Raw genomic sequence first — 20,261 nt, 5'->3', positions numbered from 1 at the left:
TTACTACAACAACTACTAATGATAATACTGAGAATAAAAAATGGAATTGTTTTATTTTATTTATTTTATTTTTTGAACTCTGCAAACTATGTCTTTATGGACAGACTGTGATCTACTTTCCAGCAGGTGATCCTCCATTTGAAGGTGCCTTTATTTGAAGGGGTGTTCAATTCAAACTTGATTTTTTTCTTATAAAAAGGCAAACTCTAGTCTAATCGTATCAGCATCAGTATCTGGATAAAAAAGCTGGTAAATGGAAGATATGCTAGCTGCACTTTCCCATCATAGTGAAATGTTCTGTATTTCTTGCTAAATTATAGTAATTATTTCTAAATCTGCACCTGCATCTATATATAAAAAATAACATATGCTGACCTTAGGCAACCTGGCATTCTGCTTTGTTCTCTTACGTATTTTTTTTTCTTTTTTTCTGGGTGGTGATCATCCCTTAGTAACTGCTCTGGTTTACAGTGAGAGTGGGTTTTGTGTGTATTGTAATTTGCTCTGTTTAGCTGGGAAGCAAGAGATGAAAAAGTCAGACAGTGAGGAAACATTACAATGACATCTCATTATACTTTTAAAAACTCTAGGTGTGGTTTAAGAGAAATAAGGCTCAGACCAAGCAGATTGTTTTAGTCTGCTTTCGTAGATTATTTCTCATCTCCATAATGTCTGCACCACTAGTCCCAAGGGCCAAGAAGATCTAAGCAAGTCATGAATGGCATCATGGATGAATACCTGCATCTTTCCCAGCTAACTAGGGCTATTAACATTTAAATTGAGAATGATGGGGGAGGGGGGGGGGAAAGGCAGTCTAGACAGAATAAACAAATTCACTTCATAAAAGTATAACACAAAAGGCAGGAGATGAAATAGAACTAGAGAAGTCTAAGAATTAAGCCATGTATTTCAGCCATGGATCAAAACAGTTATTATTTTTTAAAAATATATTTATTTTAGGGAGAGTGCACACAAAATCACTTAGTTGTAACCAAAATAAAGGTTGATACTTTTATAGCAGCCTAGATACTAAGAGCTATCTAATTTTTAAATAGTTTTTGTAACATATTATCTAGGACAGTGATGGCTAACCTTTTCCGGACTGAGTTCCCAAAGCGTGAGTTCCCAAATGCAATGCACACGCGACCCCGTGCATGCCCCCCACCCCCCTGGCCCCCGCTCATGACTCTCGCCCTGCCATGCATATGTGCACGACCCCCCGCATGAGCCCCGCACATGTGCGTTCCCTCAACCCTATATGCATGTGTATGCGCCCCCCATGTGCACACCCCTGCGCATGTGCGGCAGAGACCTGAAGACCAGTTGGTTGGTGGGAGGCGTGCGTGCATGCACAGCAGAGCTGAGCTGGGTCAATGGCTCGCGTGCCCACAGAGAGGGCACTCTGTGCCACCTCTGGCATGCATGCCATAGGTTCACCATCACGGATCTAGGACCTGAGGTTTAAAATTAATAGTTCTATACTGTATACAGTGATAATCTCCCTCTCTCACTCCCCCCCTCTCATTAAAATTGTGTTTTAAATAAATGCCTATTTCATATGGATGCAAGTCAGAAGGAACACTTACAAAACAAAGACAGCTGGAAAATTACCTGGTTAGCTCTTGGTTTAAAATAGTTTGGTGCCAATTAAACTGTTCAACTATCCAAACCTTGCATCACATTGGCATTTTTTCTATTGTAGAATTCACATAGAATTAGTTATCCTAATTTAAAACACCCTTACATTGTCTAAAGGAGATGCTCAGTGCAAAAAATGATTTTGGATCTTTTTTAGTTGCTTCAAATGCACTTCACAGCATGCCTTTAGGTATGGCTTATATGGTGTGCTAAAAAAAGTTCCTTAGCATCAGTAACTGGTTAACATTCCTTTCTTCATTCTTGTTTAAAATTTGAAAAATAATCTTAGGCGTGCTACAGACTGATAATAAAATATCTTGAATTCGTGTAGATAGGTTAAGTGTATCAGATTTCATCAGCCTGTGTCTGATTGCCTTTCCCTCTTTCTCCTCCTTCAAGTAGAAAACTTTTGTATAATTACATATATTGATGAAGTTGCACTGTGACAAAGTGATCATTATGTTTGCCTGGCCTTCTATCATGATTGCATTTTATGGTAATAATATCTATCTATATCATCTATCTTATCATCTATCTAAACATTTATAAGCTATCTGCCCTCCAAGAAAAAATAAGAAGGAGTCAAATACTTAATACAAATGTTTTAAACAAATGAACTTGGAAGTTCACTTGGAAGGAGAGTGGAGAAAATCAATATTAGCGTAGGGTGATAGTGTGATATTCCACCAATATTAATTAAGCTCTCTACAAGCCAGCATACAAATAATTCAAAATATCCTTTAAAAATAATTATGAAATTGATTATTTTTAAAAGAAGCTTTAAGGAAGCCTTAAAGAAGGAAAAATAGTATAAGTCCTCTTATCATTCTGCATATTTAGGTATAATATGTAAGTAGATTCAGATATAGCAATATATATCTGAATGCGTGAGAGTGATTTACTTTGATGTAGAATGTAAATGTGCTCTAATGTGCAACTTGCCATATACTGTATATTAGCTTTCTACAAATTGGCCACCTTTCAATGTGTTTGGATTAAAATCTCTAAATTCTGAGGATTGACCCATTGATTTCACTGAACAAATCTGTTGGTGTGTGTGTGTGTGTCAAGACGCTTGTGTGACTGTTTGTTTTTTCCATTGAAGATAAAAAATGAAGGTGTTAAAATATGGCATGTGAAAGTTTGTGCAAACTGCTAGCTTTGTGGAATCATAGTCTTGGATTATTGGACCTGAAAGGATAGTTAACATCAGACTAATTACTGGGTAATGAATTGGCGTTCAGAATGCAGATGAGGCTGGAGATGAGTTGTAGGTATCTGTACCTGGCTCACTCTATGAGTGAGGCTATGGTGAGGCTATGATGTAAATTCTTTATGTATTAATATTTTGATTATATTTATATCCTGATTTCTTGTAAGATGTTCATACCTCTGTTTGATTTTTCATGTCAATTTTGTTGTGAGGGCAGGTATTTGGTTATTACCTTATCAAAGTAAAAGCCGCTTGAGGTAGGCCATGTTAGGACATCCAAGAAATATTAGAACTTCATTGGTATGGGCTATAGTAGCAGAATTGTGAAAGCCTGACAGAATTTCTCCTTTCCTCCTCCTCATATCAAGGAGAGTCAAGGTGAGACAATCTTGACTTACTTTCTCATGCTTTCCTATTTCCAGGATTAAGTTATTTTCGGTAACCTAATGGTTGCTGCATATTTTCTTTCTCTGGGCTGCAATACACCATCTCATTCTGTTCTTCAGTTATTCTGGATGGGCATTGAACTAATGAGAGACCAGTTCCACTTCAGTAATAAAATTATTCCAAATCTGTTTTGTTGTTTATTTACTGACATTTGTTTATAGCTGGTAGACTACTAGGAAACTTATTTTGAAAATGCCCAGATCAGACACCCAGATTTGGCGGGTGGAGGCTAGAGCCAGGATAGAATCTGGGAGGTTTCTAGATTATGAGAATTTTCCTGAAAAATACATAATTAGCTAGATGCTTTTTGACTCAATTAAGATTGTGGGTGTTAATTTATTTAAGCAGTCCTGAGAGAAAACGTTTAGCTAAAACACTGCAGAGAGATGACTTGTTCAGTCGGAGCTTGAACTGCTCTTGCTCTCTCCTCCTCTCAGCCATCCTCTCCATCATAAAAAGGAATCAAAATTGGTAGACCAGGATTTTCCTTTTTTTAATGGCTTATTTTAAATTTTATTTTTAAATCTTAGTTGAAAAAGATAGAATGACCATTAATTTGGTGGAAGTGTTTTACCTCTAAATTTGGTAGTGGTCTACAAAAGAAGCAGTTGGAGATATGTGTGATCCGCAGGTCACTTGTTGCTTTCCTCTGTCTTGCTTGAAGAACTAATTCATACAAATAAGTGTAACAGTCATTCCATTTATTGAAGCAGACTAGTAGAACTTCATATTTGTTCTTAATCCTCTCTGTTCATAGCCACAAGAAACAAAAATATTTTGGATTATTACAATTAAAACATTATGATTATAATTTTAATAACACTGGTAATTAATACACCGTAATTAATAATGATAGAATATCCAGCTTTCCCCCTCTTTTTTGTATCCAATGCACTTTTTTTTTTCTTTTTACAATCCTGTAATCCCTTAATTCAGGATAGAATCAGGGTTACTGGGTGGAGCTGAGCATTTACTGGCTGGAAGCCTTTCTTGATACCTACATGGAGTTTGCAGTAGATATTTTTTCTTTGTGCTGTAGAAGAGAAACATGTGCCAGTACCTAGATTTGAACTCTCAACATTCTGAGTAGGAGGAGAGCATCTTCATCACTAGGCTACCATGCCACACTTTGGTATCTAAACAATGGAATGTTAACAACTTAAAGTATATTATATAAATATCATTGTACTGAAATAACAATGTATCAAGAATTATATTTACACAATAAAAAGAACACACCCCTCCCCCACAATTATTGCCATTATTGACAACTGTAGATCCAGTGGCATCTTTTAATTACAACACTCTTAATTGTACCCTACTGTGTTAGCACATCAAAGACCACTGATGGTCATTCTCCTATCTAAAGTAACAGATATGAACCAGTGATGAGAAAAATATCTCTAGTGCTTTTCCCTTCATCCTGCAGAGCTCCATCCTTGTGTCTGCTTTGTGTTTTATTCCCATTGCCTATTCTGACTAGGGATTCTGTGAATTGGAAATCAAAATGTCCAGAAGTCATCAGGTTGAAGAAGGCTGCCTAATGACCTTAGAGCATATTGTAATGCTATTCCAAACTCCTCCTTTTGTAGATTATTAATTCCTATTTCTCATTTGCTAATTTATTGTTGTTTGGAGGATGTGACATGTCAGTTACATATAAATACAAGGTCTTTGGGGAGGGATAATTAACTTTCTATTTATAGTTTTGTGTAGGATTGATCTTCATACTGGGATGAATCATTTATTTGACAGTTTTATCTGCAGCTTTGTTTGCGAATGTTCCATGAATAGACAAATATGCCTGAGAAGATAGCTGCTTTCTGAAGAAAGAAAGGAAGGAAGGAAGGAAGGAAGGAAGGAAGGAAGGAAGGAAGGAAGGAAGGAAAGAAAGAGAGAAAGAAATCTTTCCACTTATTCTTTCAGAACATCTACTTGTTGCTGCATATTCACTGAGTGAAAATCCCATCAATATATTTATGGAGTGGGAAGTTATAACGACTCCTGTGATAAGTTTCTCCTTTGGACATGGACATTAAATCAGATTTATATCAGCTATAGTTTGCAAAATGTATTTTTGCTGTGTAGGTACTTTGATTCTCTTTGCATATTGTAAACTCAAGCTTCTCAACCATATCTTCCAACCACAGGATTATTTCTGCAATATAATATGCTACATGAATTTCTTCAGAAATAAGCATAGTAGCATCACACTTACATTTTGAAATCCATTATCAACATAAAAGTAATCTCAAATAGCACTTTTTTTGCCTGGTGATAATCTGAACTCGGGTCCAATGATGATGATAAGGATAATACATTGCATGAATGGATTGCAAGATGATTGCACTTTTGAAATATCTGAATATCACTTTTCCATGCTCTGAATCATGAGCAAAACCCAAACAAGCCAATTAAATAAATAAATAAAAAAAATTCAGGGGACCCAACAGTTTTAGAGTTATAAGGAGAGACAAGTGAGATCAAGGACGAGGAAAGAGAGCAGGGACATTCCTATATTACCAGTAATTAAGAGAAAGGGGCAAAAAGAAACAAAGGGAGAAACTACTTACCCAGTGCTATATAATTGCTGTTGTTTGCCAGCTTAACAATAAAATAAAATTAGAAGGCAAAGTGAGCACTCATGCTGTGGTAATATAGCTGGGAGCTTGTATCTTAGAAATGGTAAAATAAAAATAGTTTCAAACTCATTTCTTAAAGCCATTTACAGTGGCTAGGGATGTATTTTACAGATGCAAGTAATACTGTGTGTACTTAGTTGGTATAATCCACGGTATAAGCATTCAGCGGGTAAGTAACCCTTTCACTCAAGGACTTGTTTGATTGGCTGAAAAGAAATACTAGCAAACCATCCAAATCTGCCTTTGGATTCTGGATGTCATAGCTCCTTTCTCATGCTCAAGAGGATAGGGAAGAACAGGGAAGATCTTGGAGAACAAAATCTATAAGCAGTGGCCCAACAGGACTAGGCTGGAAGGTTTGACCTCCATTAACAAAATTCTTGTGGGCCCAGCTCTGACTGGAACTCCTCAGAGCATCCTCCAAATCATCAACCCCAGGTGAGATGTCCGAGAGCTAAAATATATCAGGAATGTGAAATTGGACAGTTTTTGTGCTCCTGGAATACACTGACATTCTGAGCTGAATGAATGCAGTCCAGCATGATTAGAACAGAGATTTGAAATCTGGACCTAAAGTTTACCATCTGGATGTGAGTCAGAGATGGGTTCATCTTTGATGTGCTTCACTAAATAGCTGCCTGAAATACTGCTGACCTTGATATATTTACTTTGCCTTGACTTAATGCCATTTTGGATTTGGAATTTTAGGTTGATTAGCTCAGTTCAAATATTGGGCTGTTTTTGGATTAAGCTTTAGCATAATTGCCTACCTATTGTAGTTTGTAAATTTGTTTGACCTCCCAGTTTAGTTGTCTGTTTATGAGAGGTTAGATAGGAAAAGGAACATAGTAATCTCACTTTCTATGTGCAGTGCTCTCTAGTTTCTGAGTAACTGGCTAAGGAAGAAAAAGGGCTTTTGTGGCTAACCCTTCACTCCATATTAATAAAGACTGCCTTATAAATGGATAGATTAAAAGGCCTCTATTGTATTGTAAACTGATGCACTAGAAAGAAATTACTGTGCATGCTTCTAAAAAGGAGTCTCTGTTCTTAGGGTTGGCCTGGGGCAAATCTAAGCACAGCACCTGAGCACAGGTGTCCTCCAGCTAAGTGAAATGGTCAAATGCCATATAAACATATTAATCTTTCCTAGGAACTCAGCTGTTTGGTCTAATTGGAATGTTTCTCCAGTGGGTTTACTCTGTTCCTCATGGAAACAATTTTTTCTTATCCCTTTTTGAGGTTGAGAAACCAGAAGTGCTTAGCTTTGAGTGATCTTTCTTGTTAATAACTGTTATAGTTCAAATTTAGCATTTCTCTAAGAGCCCTTTAATTAGCTGAGATGAAGAGATACGCTTTGGCTTGTGAACTAGACCTTTTGTATCCCAGAGTGATGAGTTCATAAAAGTTTAGATTTTGAGCATGGGCTTTTTTTCAGGCATAGTTAATTGATTGATAAATACTGATTGCAATTGAGTAATAGTTGTCTCTGGATATGAGCATTTAGAGGCAGATGTCAACTGCAGCTTCCAAGTAGTCTTCAAAAAGTAGCTCCACCTAAAGTACATGACAGTAGTTGACTTTAGAGGTGGTAATAGAATATGAAGTGGTGAGATTACAGTGCCTTGAACTAGCATGACCCAATAATTATTGTCGCTGCATTTAGAGATGGCCCAAATAATCACAGAAAGTGCTGTTCAACAAAATACTGTAATTTAAAGCTGTGATCTTAGGTCTCCACATAAGACATGATGCACAAATTGAGGTTAGTGAGACTTAGTATAGAGTTGAAATATAGCTAGTTTCAGACACAAACATTTTAGCAAATGAAGGTAAATATATGTGTCTCAGGATAATGTTGCAGGATCTAATCTGAATCGGTCACTGGTATCAAAAGTTTGTTCTTCCAAGCTTTCGGGCTGGAGCCCATCGTCAGGGAACTTCTCTCTCTCTCCAGAATATGCACATATTCTGAAGAGAGTGAAGTTCCCTGATGATGGGCTCCAGCACAAGTCCAAAAACTTTGAGGAATAAACCTCTGGTCCTAGTGATAGACTCAGATTGGATCCTGCAACAAACCCTTTAATTTGGTTGTGTCCTGGTGATTTCCTTCTTTCTCACATGTTCCCCCTTTTTGGCAAATCATATCCTGTCATTTACACTTGAAACTTTTAAGTAAATTACAAACTTCCTTGTAAATTAGTATTTCATTTAGGAAAAAAGAGTCACATGAAGGACAGAAGGAGACCTAAGCCCATCCCTCTGTCACATAATGGCAAACTTTGATTTGTGGAATCATTGCATCCTGAGGGTTTGTCTTAGAGGAGCATGTGGAACAAATCTGTGCAATAATCTGGGAAAATAGTTACAGTATTCTGTTCCCAAATAATTTGGTTCAAAGTACGGTAACATATACCAAATATTTTCTGTTATCAATCCACATGTATATATCTATGAAATATATGAATAATAATGTAAAGTGAATACCCAAATCTAGGCGAACAACTTGCAAAGTGTGTGAATCTAGCTTTGAAGATTGTTGGCAACTGGCATGCTAATGAAACTATTTAAATGGGAATGATCTGCCTATTTGTTAGACTTTAAGGAACAGGTGGTGTTTTCAGTGTACTAGGTAACAAAGATATCAAAATATCACACCTTCTCTTAATTTTTGGATAATTCTTTTTTAATGGGAACATTTTTTTTTACAAACGTAAATGTTGCCGTTAAAGTAAAAATGTATGGGAAAATCTGGTCATATGTATGTCTCATTCAGTTTCACCCTATACTGTTAGTCATTTTATAAATTGTGCAATGAATTTCAGTGAAGCCAGTCAAACCTGTTTCTCCAAGTGCTGCCCTTTAAATTCAACTTGCAGGTTCTGAAATTCACATGAATGTAAAAAGCTTTTCAATGGGTTTCTTTCTTTTCTTATTGAGGGGGCTGTGCGAGAGTTGCTTCATATAGCGATTTTTGGAAATAGCAAAGAAGGGCCATCTAATTAGAATCTTCATTTCTTCACTTCACATCTTTGCGTTTTACTCCTATTTAAACCAAGAGATGCCATTTTAGGTTTGCATTTGTGTTAGACTATCTTTTAATGATAATTTCTATAAGTCAACCCTCCCCCCCCCATCTTTAGAATACAACAGAAAGGTTGTATTATGTACTGTAACATGGCTTTTATAACGTCAGCACATAAATGATAAGTGTAAATGATGAAAATGGGACTTTATACCCATTCTGGCTAAACTTTTGTTTTGCTTCTCTCTTTTTTCTTCCCCACCAGGATTTTGGCATATATTCACAGGCTCCTACAAGACAATAATGAAGCCTTTGAGTGGCAGGTGATGACATACATGCAGCTCCAGTAACTGCTCATTTTGTTAAAAATCTAAATTCCACATTTTTCCCTAAGAGAGTAGGGCAGTGCTTCAGGACTTGCTGGGTGAGGTATGTAGGTTCTATGCATTTTTGTATGAGAGCTTTCTATCAGGAATGAAATTTTTGAAATCAGAACATATCTAATCATTATACCTGTTGACTTCCCATCCACTCACTACTGATAGCACACACACCCCTTTCCCCTCCAGGTTTGAATTGCTTACCAGCCAACTTTAGAATGCATTTTGTCCTTTAATGGATAAATAGTGGATTATAAATGGCCACAGACCATTAAAACTGAAACATTTGCTGCTGTGGCATGCTAATAAAGATTAGTGTAGTCTGTTACAATTAAGCAAAATAAAAACACAAAGTTAATATGGCTTCTGAAGATTTTTCATTTTATACAAAATAAGATTTGCTAGAAGATAAATTGAAAAAAAACACACACAGACACACCCTGTCACTACTCCCTTCACTTCACTTTGCCAGCCCATTTTTTGGAGCAGAAAGGGCCGTGAACACACTTCGAAAGAAAACATGGGGTTGCAGTCACTGACCTTTTCCATTTGGTAAGAGTACATAGAGGGTCCTATGCCAGAGCTCCAGAAATGGTAGATGCTTTGCTTTTCAGCAGGCTAACTATCAAAGGAAAGAAGGGGCTACAGATATTAGACCAGGGCCCTGGAGTCTTCAAAGACGGTATCCGCTAGCATTATTAGCCTTGGAAATCACCTTGTTTTTCTCTGTTAAAAGTAGTTGAGACAGACTTGGCTTTCAAATAATTAACCTGCTGCTGTCATATATAGTTTGAGCCAAGAATACATTTAGTTTAGGGGACAAAAGTTTTGTAGTGTTGAACCTTTCTTCCCATTTTCACAGTCTTAAAACTTAGCTTGCAGCAGAAAGTACAGATCTGATGGTAATAGCCTCCCACCAGAATCTAATTTAAGTTTGCAATCTGTTGTCTTGTAAGGTACTTCACATTTAATGGTGATGGTGTAAATTCAGGAGAGCTAGAACTTTGGAGATTTTAATTTAGTTTGTAATTTCAAGTAAAGTTAATAAAGAAAAAAAACCAATAACGAAATACTTAGTAATACAATTTGTTAGGAAGCAGGAGCTGGGAAAACCAATAGATTTCATTTATAATTAATATACTGTATTAATGTATTGTTCTGTAAAGATTTGCCACATAAATAGCTGAGATGTCTTAGCAATAAAATCAAGAGCTGTAATCTAGAAAGTACCCAGTTCATTTTTATTAGTTTAATTATTACTATTAATTGATGTTGATTAGATTTACGTTCCATTTTCCCTTGAGGACTTCAGAGTTATAAACTGAACAATCCTATGGGAGAGGGAGAGATTTAGAACCACCCAGGAAGCTTCATCCTTAAACAGGAAATATTTGAAAGGATATATAGTATCTTCAAGAGGAGGCATCTTTGGTTTGTAGGAACAAACATAAGAAGTTGGTCTAGTATTTTCGCTTTATTTTTTTAATCGATTTATTTCACAGTATTGAAAGTCATACACCTGTAATGTGTTATAACAACTACCAAAACAAGATCAATATTCCTTATTACAGAAGAGTGGTCAAAGCTGAGAAAGGGTGGACTGTGTTAGTTTCCTAGTAAATTAATTGCAGAATTGAGATTCAAAAAGCAAATAATTATTCTTTTTTCCTTTATGAGTTTTGAATGTGAAAGCTCCAGGGAACTGTGCAGGCCAAAACACCATCCTTTTTTTTTTTTTTAAATTACAAAGGCCATTTTGTTTTAAGAGCCTAGTATGCTAAACAAATTTTACTTCAATATTTATTTTAGGTACTACATTTATTTATTTATTTATTTATTTACTTACTTACTTACTTACTTACTTACTTACTTACTTACTTACTTACTTACTTACTTACTTACTTACCCAACAGACATATCACAGCAATAAGCCTTCTTTCATTGAAACGTTTCACCTTGGAAATGTATTGGCCTAAGAAAGATTTTGAAATTTGGGGCGGGGTGGATGGGGGTGCAGCACCGCTTATTTTGCTTTTTCAATTGTTTTACCTCAGATACATAGCCAGGATGTAGCCTCACTAGTATTTTACCTCATTCTAAATAATTGAACAGTGCAAAAACTGTAGTAGGATTAACATTTTCTTTGTCCTCGTAACCTTTGTGTACTGATGAGAAAATCTTTAAAAATTAAAGAATGTGTTTTGCTATTTGAACAGCATCCATGGCACATTACAGGCTCTGAGTCTATATCAGCTCTAATGTATTAGAGATGCTTAGGTCAGAGTACTGTCCTATTATCATATGATATTGGTGGGTAAAGTGTTTTCATTACTTCCTCTGTTTGTATTCCCAAACATAGCAGTACACAGGGAACCATTATCTAAGATTCTTTGTGGTAGCAAATATATTTCTACTTGCATTAATGCGCTTTTCTCTTAGCTGCTTTTATTTTTTATTCAGCATAGATTACCCTAAGATTACTTTGTGGGGTGGGGGAATACAGAACCTTTTTACATTTTGTACATTTATGTCCATTATTTATGTTTTATGTATTGTTCATGGTAGGTCTTAACTGAACAGCACATTGTCTCCAGTTGCCTTTCTGAGAGCAAGTTTTGACATGTCTAGGGATGGAGTTTCTGTATTCAATCAGTCTAGAATGAGTAACTTCTAAAACGTCTTCATGCTTTTTCTCACACAGTGATCTCATATTCTTGAGAGTGATCTGTCACAGAACAAATTTTTACAGCTTTAAAAAACCAAGGTGAAATATGGTTGCTACTGAAAAACAATGTCTGGCAGTTCTCAAATTTTATCTTTATGTTTCTTCCCTAATTCAATATAGAAAATGAGTGAAGACTAATCCTCTAAACATACTAACCTTGGGATAATTGAACACTCTGGAATTTCTGAAAATGTGACCTAGGATTGTCTCAGAACTAGTAATTGCAGCTAAGAGAGACACACTCACACACATCCTTTGATACAAATTAGCGATCATAAATCTTTAAAACTAAACTTTTGTGCTTCTGTTTAGGATTGTTAAATAGCAAGGCATATATTCTTTGTTTTTTAAACTTTGGAAGTTAGGAAAGGGAATAACATTTTCAAGAAAACATTTAAAAGTATGAAACGTGAAGGAACTATTCTCTGCATCATTCATAAACTTTGTCAGAAAGAAGAACATGGGGCAGCTTTTCTCAGAAGTTTGCCATACTGACTGTAATTCATACATTTGGAGGATACTAGATTGGGAAAACCTGGCATATAATTTTATCAGGACTGGTGGAAAACATTTTACTGCTTAAAGAGAAGATGGTGCTTCTCAACTAACTGCAAACAATTTCAACTAAATGAATCAACAACTAGTTATCAGTCTGTGCCAAAAGGAGAAATATAAAAATGAGAAATCAGTCAAGCAGCGTAGACTAGTATGTAAACCAGCGTCTGCATTTCCTGTGTCGGATGAGGAGAGCACATCTTTCTCCTTCCGTCCTGGCCACTTTTTACAGAGGCACGATCGAGAGCGTTTTAACAAACTGCATCACTGTTTGATTTGGTGGTTGCAATGCCTCAGAGAGAAAGTCCATTCAGAGAGTGGTAAGGATAGCCGAGAAGATTATAGCTCAGTTCCTGTCATTCAGGGTACTGCTTATAAGCGCTATGTGCTTAGAACTCAAAGCATTTTAGAGACCCTACACACCCACTTCATGGTCTGTTCCTGTTGCTCTCTTCTGGGAGGAGATTTCGAAGTATTTCTAGCAGGACTACCCAATTCTTTAACAGCTTTGTTTCTCACGCCATCTGTCTGGTAAACTTGCAAGATTCATTTTTCTCACCATGTACATGTATACATCCAAACTAGACTGTGTTATTTCTCTGTGTCATATAATATATGTGGGTATATGCATATTTATTTATTTATTTAGTCATGTTTATGTAGTGTACATTGGAAGTGACCCTTTGAGAGCTGTATGCAACAAAATTTCATTTTAATGTATAGTGATAAGTGTACATTCAAAGTGACAATAAAGTTCTAAGTTTGGGTGACCTACTGGGTTACACAATTATCCAACTTGATCTTAGAAAGTTTGATAGGCCGAGCAACAGGACTAGTAATAGAGACAGGAGAGAGGCCGGACTACTGATTCTGTCAAGCATGGAGTGAGTAGAGAAAGGTGGGAAGAAGCAAATTGTGCTCACACACACTACTAAAATCTACTGCCTGAGGCCAAGGTCTCATTCAATATGATTAGTTTTGTCTTGTGACAGGGTGAGTTATCTAACAGACTTTGGACGGTGTAATGCCTCACTTTTTTAGGTAGGATATATAGTCAAATTTTACTGCTTGAAAGATGCTTGTAGCTTGTACATAATATTTGGGTTGCTTCTAGTAAAGCTATTCTTTTTTATTATTTCAGATTTCCCCAACAATTGTGTTTATACCATGCTTTTAAATGTAAAAAAATGGACCCAATATAAGCCTTAATTATGTTCAACCAAGCTAAATTTTGCAGCTTTTATTTATGGTACAAATTAAATAACTGTTGATCACCTGCTAAGATATAATGTAAAAATGTCACATGTAACTCTAAACTTGTTTGAAATAAATAGGAATAATAAGAAGGTATATCATATGGGATCATACTAACATGCAAAAGGAGATTAAGTAATACTGTAGGAAAATACATTATCCAAATGATTAATAATTACAATCACTTTGGTCAAAGTAATAATTACTTCCCAGGAAGAAAAGAAGAGCTTATAATTATATCTATGTAGACGAATATATGTAAGTTACCTATTTGCTAGTGATACACAAGGACATATTCCAGGCTTTAAAAAAAAGGAAAAAGTAACATTTTAAAGTTTATAGAGCATAGATCAAGCACCATTGTATATTCAGTTTCTAACAATTACATTTTGCATTCTTGCAGGTATTAAAACAATGGGAAATGCAGAGAGCCAAAGTGTAGAACATCAATTTTATGGTGAGAAACATGCTAGTTTGAGCCGAAAGCATACATCACGTTCTCTCCGCCTTTCAAACAAAGCAGTACGCCGGACTAGACATGCATCCTCAGGAAAAATTATTCACAGAAACTCAGAAGTAAGCACAAGATCTAGCAGTACTCCCAGCATCCCTCAATCATTAGCAGACAATTGTCTGGAATCTTTTACTCAAGAATCCAGTTTAGGGAATTTTGGAAACCCAATCTGGGGGGACAGAATGGATATGGGCTTGAGGCCAGTTTCTTACCACACTGATTCTTCTGTCACTCCAAGCATGGATAGCAGTTCAGCCCTTATGGCAGCCTCGGTACAAAGCATGCCAGATTCAGAAGGTGGAAGACTCTACAGAGATGAGTCAACATATTTGACTGAAGTAGGTGGTAGGCAACATTCTTATTCAACAAACGGGACCACATTTTTGGAGCCTATGACTTTCAAGAAAAAACGTTCAAAGTCTGCAGATATCTGGCGGGAGGACAGTTTGGAATTTTCTCTGTCTGATCTTAGTCAAGAACATTTGACAAGCAATGAAGAGATCCTAGGATCTCCTGAAGAAAAGGATGGCGAGGAGACTCCAGGGAGAGAACCTAGTAATAGTCGTCAACCATTGGTCACATGCCAGCGTGCCAATTCCATGAATGACTTGTATTCTCCTAAAAGTTCAACTGTTACAATAAATGGTGGACCACGTAACATGCTAGGAGGGTATTGCCGGAATATAGGGTCTCATATCCCAGATATGGAAAACCACAAAATATCACCAAACACAGTGGATAATGTGTCTTCTTATAGTACTTACAACACACTTCCATGTCGGAAATCTCATTGCCTTTCTGAAGGAATCACTCACATCAAAATGAACCACAGCAACAGTATGCATGGCAGACGAGCAAAAACAACTCAGGTAAGAAGCCCATATATTCTTTCAACATAGATACCGGTAAATACCAGGTTGGCTGATAACACTTTTACTTAGATAACTTCAGGTAAGTTATGTTTAGTTTCAGATCTTTTATAGGTAATAAAAGGGCAATATAGGTATTGACAGAACTGAAGCAATTCCTGTGTTTAAAAGAGAACTTTGTTTTCCAATACTTCTTATCTTACATTAAAACTTTTCTGAGAATAAGACTCTCAAAACATTCCTGATGGTAATTGAACTTAAGCTGAATAGTAGAGAACAGCAATTCCCAAACTAGAATTTTTCAGATACGCTGCAATTAAGCCCCAAATTTCTCAGCTGGGTTGGCCAAAGGTATGTCACAATAAATGTAGAAGGCATTTATGTTGGCTAATTTAAGGAAGTACATTTTCACTCCATGAAAAATTTATGAATGGTGAAAAAAATAACCTGCTTAATTATCAGTATATACATAGTCCATAATGTTTGTATTTTACTACTAATGTTGGAAGAAGAAAATTTTCCTCTTCTACTGAAAAAGAATTTATTATACAGTAGTTGTTCATGGAGTGAAATAGTGTTGCTACCCATGCTTCCTGTTGTGTTTTTTAAACATTTGTTTAAAAATAAATATGCTTGTTAGGGAATGAAACAATATAGAAATCACACTTATCAAAGCTGATTATTACAAAAATCAAACAAATCTTGTTTTTTTTATCAGATGTATTATATGATTGCCTGATAAGATTTCCAGCAGCCACTTCCTGATGAACTTCTATTTCTCCTTGCAAACTATTAAGCTTTCAGACAACTTACTTTTAAACTAAGAATACACATCTGTGTTTGATTAATGGAAGCACTCTGAGAATTCATTCTTATTCTAGACATGAAATATGAATTAATAGTCAAATGTAAAAGAAAAAGTTTTTTGAAGCTTTTGTAAGCAATATTGATTGGCGAACCTAGAGAAGAAGAGAAACATAGACCTATCTTGCATTTTTAATAATTTTTATTAATTCCTTTTACCTTGACAGGTTAACATTTTTAGAAATAGTCATTTCAAATATGCATTTGTGTTGTAGGTTTTGCTTTGGATTAACATTTTTCAATGTTCTGGGCTGAAATGGTATTTGAACCAAGGGCTTTAAAAAAGTGAAAAAATGATATCCCATGCAATTGGAATGTTTTCAGAAAATATCCTTTGCAGAGTACAAATTTAAGAAATAACTGCTATGATAATCTTAGTATAATGTTTTTCAGTAATATCTTTCCTTCAACATTTGATGAGCTGATAGTACCCTGGTGGAGTTATCATACAAGCTTGGTCAAAAAGGAAAGATATGAAGTTAAAGGAATTAACAATGAGATGAGGGCAGGTGGGACTTTGTAGTGTGAGGGAAGCCAACAAACTTAGGAAATGGAGCTCCAGAATCAAACATGGAAGAAAGCAAACCACTTTTGTGTTGTTGCCAGGAGAATAGTATAGGCACGGCTATAACATTACACAAGTTTAGGTGCCAAAGGGATTCAGGAGTTGTTCAGGAGTCAGTGTTGTTCTCCTCTGCTCCTCATTATTATTATTTACATGTATTATGTATAAATTTGTTACAGTCCACAGCCGTAGACTCTGGGTAGCTTACAACTAAATATGCAAATAATAGAATGCATTAAAAACACACAACCCATTGGGACCAAGACTAAAACAATCAAACAATAACAATAACAAACCAAACCAAACCAAACCAAGATCCTCACCAACATAACAACCCAGTCCTGAGACCAAAGCTAGGTCTTAAGTGCTTTCCATAACACTAGGAGAGAGGGGTCTATCTGTATCTCTGGGAGAACACTGTTCCAGAGGGTTGGGTTTGTGACAGACCCATAAGGCATGCTTCCTTCCCATAAGATGACATCATTGATTAAAAGAGTCCTGGAGCATCCCCACTCTGCTGGAATGTGCCAGATGAGCAGGAACAGTTGGTGATACTTACTGGGGAAGAACATTAAAATTTCATGAGCAGATTTAAAAATGATTCGGAATAGGGAAGGAAGTGAGACAAGGATGTGTTTTATGCTACATGTCTTTAATTTACACAAGAAATATGAGTGGTAGAATCTGGAGAGATGTTTCCTGGAATCAAAATTAGACACCAAACCACCAACAACCGAGATCTGCAAATGTTGCCACTTTGTTAACTGAAAGCTTAGAAAGCTAGGAAATTCTCATTATTAAAGTAAAAACAAAGAGGAAAAATCTTGTTTAGCATTAAATATTAAGATAATGTTGATATTAACCACCATAAACTATGGCTTCTATTTTGTTTGAAGTAAAGCCATTTATTTAGTCATGTTGTTCCTGTGGGCTTTGCCATTAGTGAATTCCTTAATCTTTTAGTGTGGAAATTTATTGCTGAACCGGGCATGAAGTCTAGCACTGAGTGAACTTACAATTTATAGGAAACAAGTGAAAGTGTAGAATTTTTTTATCCTGAACAATAGAACAATCTCGGAAAGTCAGTAGAAGATTATATAATGCTGGAGAGGAAGATAATCACAGCTTAGACAAGATCATGAAGGATAAGAATACTATTACAACAGAATTCAATATAATTAAAGCAAAGTTTTAATTCCAGTGATTATATGGTTGTAAAAGCTATATATTGAGAAAACTAGACAAAAGTGATATTTCAGTTATTCCAGTATGTAGGTAATTTGCTAAGAGTAATAAGAGTACCATGCCTAAAAGAAGAATCAATCTGAAGCAAAATAAATGCAATTGTTTCTTGAGACAACTATTAATAAGCAGAAATTCCCATACTTTGCTACGCATTTGGAAAACTATCTACGTTTGGCATAGGAGAGGGAAAGGGAAGACTGTGGATATATAGAATCATAGAGATTACTGAAATATTCTTAGAAGGGCCATGGATTATTATTGGAGACAAATTGAGATGACTTTTGCCCATCAGTTATCAAGTCATCTGCCTCGGCTTGGTAGTACCAAACTAACCATATGTGACAGGGAATATAGACTGCATCTTATGACCCAGAAAAGGAGAAATTCTGTATTATAAAGATAAAATGGTGGTAGGATAGTGGGGTAAGAAATTTCTGGATTCGCGCCCAGATTCCTTTGGCAAGGCACCTCTCCTAAGTGCTACTCAGTTTAAGAGTTTTAAACATCCTGCAATGTGCTTGGAATCTGCAAAGAGAATGCATTAGATAGAGAAGCCCACTGAGTAATGAAAATAAGTCTAAACAAACAGAGAATTTGGACAGGAGGGAGGGAACACATGTCTCCATTGACACTGAGGCAGCTGGAGGTGGGTTTCTGGATTTGTTGCCTGTGCTTCATCTAAGAAGATGTGCTGTTTCTATATATAACTATGACATTTTGAAACAGATGCTGCTGTTTTCACAGCAGAAGTTCTATAGCTAAAAAAAAAATCATACCAACCTTTCTTTTCTTTTTGAGGTTATTTATCCAGGACAGATCAAAGGTCTGGTTAAAGACTGGAAACGAGCCAAGAAGTCCTTATAGATATCCACCTTGGTGTCTGCTTGGCTATCTTCCCCTTGGACTAATTTTTAAAAATACTTTTTACTTAAAAATAGAAAGGAACATACTGCAAAACATGGTGCCAGCTTTTAACACTTTAAAAAATCTGAATTGCCTTAAATCCACATATGCCCCATGGGCATTTTTAAAAATAATAATAATAATAATGAATGACTGCAGCCTAGTGTTTTCTGTAGAGGTATATCTGTTTGGTCAGAAAAAAATAAGCTGGAGGATAGAGCGGAGCACACCATTGAGTCTGGAGCAAAATCCTTCCTTTATGGCCATGGGCATGGCATTATAATGTAGATGAGGACAAGTGGCTTGTGTTACAATATCATGATGCTGCTTGCATCACTCTGGCTCCCTTTGTTCTCCTCCTGTTGTCATTGCTGCTTAGAGAGGGTCAGGGAGCTGCATCTTTAGCAGTTTACCTTCTGATAAATTTATCTTTTATGACAGGCCAGACTCAGTCAACGGAGTTTCCTCATAGCAACCATTTTGTTGGCATTGAAAGAACAATCTCAGAACTCCAAAAGCTTATTTCTGAAATAAATGCTTTTTACTACTATCACAAACGATGTCCAACACAGAACATAAAAATTAAAAAAAAAAAAGCTTGTCTTGAAGCATATCTAATACAGTCTTTTTTAAACAACACAGAATAACATCTGAGTTTCATTTTGAATCTTGTAATGTTATCCATTGGGAATAATATGAAACAGTTCAAAGCAGATTTGTTTCTCTGCATTGACTAAAATTATATATGTAAAAATGAAGTCTAATTTCAGTAGGTACTTATTCTGTGATGTGCTTTCAGTAGATCTTTATTTCTAGGCTTGTCTTTCACTTCTGGGCTATTCTAATATGCTGTTCTGCTGATACTTTGCAGTTTATTCTAGAAAAAAGAAAACAGAGCTACAAATCTGAATGCACTGACATTTCCCTTTGCTCTAAGCTACAGAAAGGTAATAAATAAAGGAATTATCATAGTTTTCCTCAGAATGATTAGATCTACATGTTATTTTCATATTTTCTTCAGATGTGGAGGAAACTGATCCATCATATACCGAATCTGTGAGGTAGATGATCCATGAGTCAAACTTGCTTCTAAAATAGAAATTCAGCTGAAATGCTGCAAATAACCTTTACAAATTATACAAACCTAGTTCCTAATTTCACTGAAAGTATATACAGACATATGAAAAATCCTTGTGGCTAAAAAAAAAAAGTATTTCGTTTTCTTTATTTAATTTAGAGGTTAAACATGAGTATAAATTTTGAGAACTGAAGTGCTTTTTGAGTGCTCTGAATGTGAATGGATGCAAGTGATTAACATCTAAAATATTGGGGTAAGGGTAACTACAAAGCACTTAAGAATTCAGCCTAACTGACAAAGATCCCCTGGAGAGTGGGAGGAAATATTACTTAGATTTTGCAGTT

General features: G+C 35.9%; 1 protein-coding gene and 1 long non-coding RNA gene across 17 annotated transcripts in view; one reads left to right on the top strand and one right to left on the bottom strand.

Moving 5' to 3' along the window:
- TIAM1 (TIAM Rac1 associated GEF 1) overlaps positions 1–20,261 on the top strand; it is a 196,862-nt gene that overhangs the window by 90,844 nt on the left and 85,757 nt on the right. For 8 of the 16 annotated variants that reach the window (XM_087895067.1, XM_087895071.1, XM_087895066.1 and 5 more), the window contains 2 exons: positions 9,231–9,394; positions 14,283–15,262. In XM_087895067.1, the coding sequence (XP_087751193.1) occupies positions 14,294–15,262 (969 nt within the window). In that variant the 5' untranslated portion in view covers positions 9,231–9,394; positions 14,283–14,293. The remainder of the gene's footprint in view (positions 1–9,230; positions 9,395–14,282; positions 15,263–20,261) is intronic. The other 8 variants (XM_087895077.1, XM_087895070.1, XM_087895074.1 and 5 more) reach the window with 1 other exon arrangement.
- On the bottom strand, positions 376–19,118 carry LOC117674015 (uncharacterized). The gene is made up of 3 exons (XR_004593648.3): positions 18,717–19,118; positions 3,873–4,045; positions 376–512 (listed from the first exon to the last, which is right to left on the bottom strand). It is a non-coding gene; the product is annotated as an uncharacterized LOC117674015 (long non-coding RNA).

This window comes from Pantherophis guttatus, chromosome 5 (assembly GCF_059756535.1).
Source record: "Pantherophis guttatus breed Tessera chromosome 5, ASM5975653v1, whole genome shotgun sequence".
Classification (NCBI taxonomy): Eukaryota; Metazoa; Chordata; class Lepidosauria; order Squamata; family Colubridae; genus Pantherophis; species Pantherophis guttatus.
Note: the sequence above shows the minus strand (reverse complement) of the source record. Positions and strands in the feature narration are given on the sequence as shown.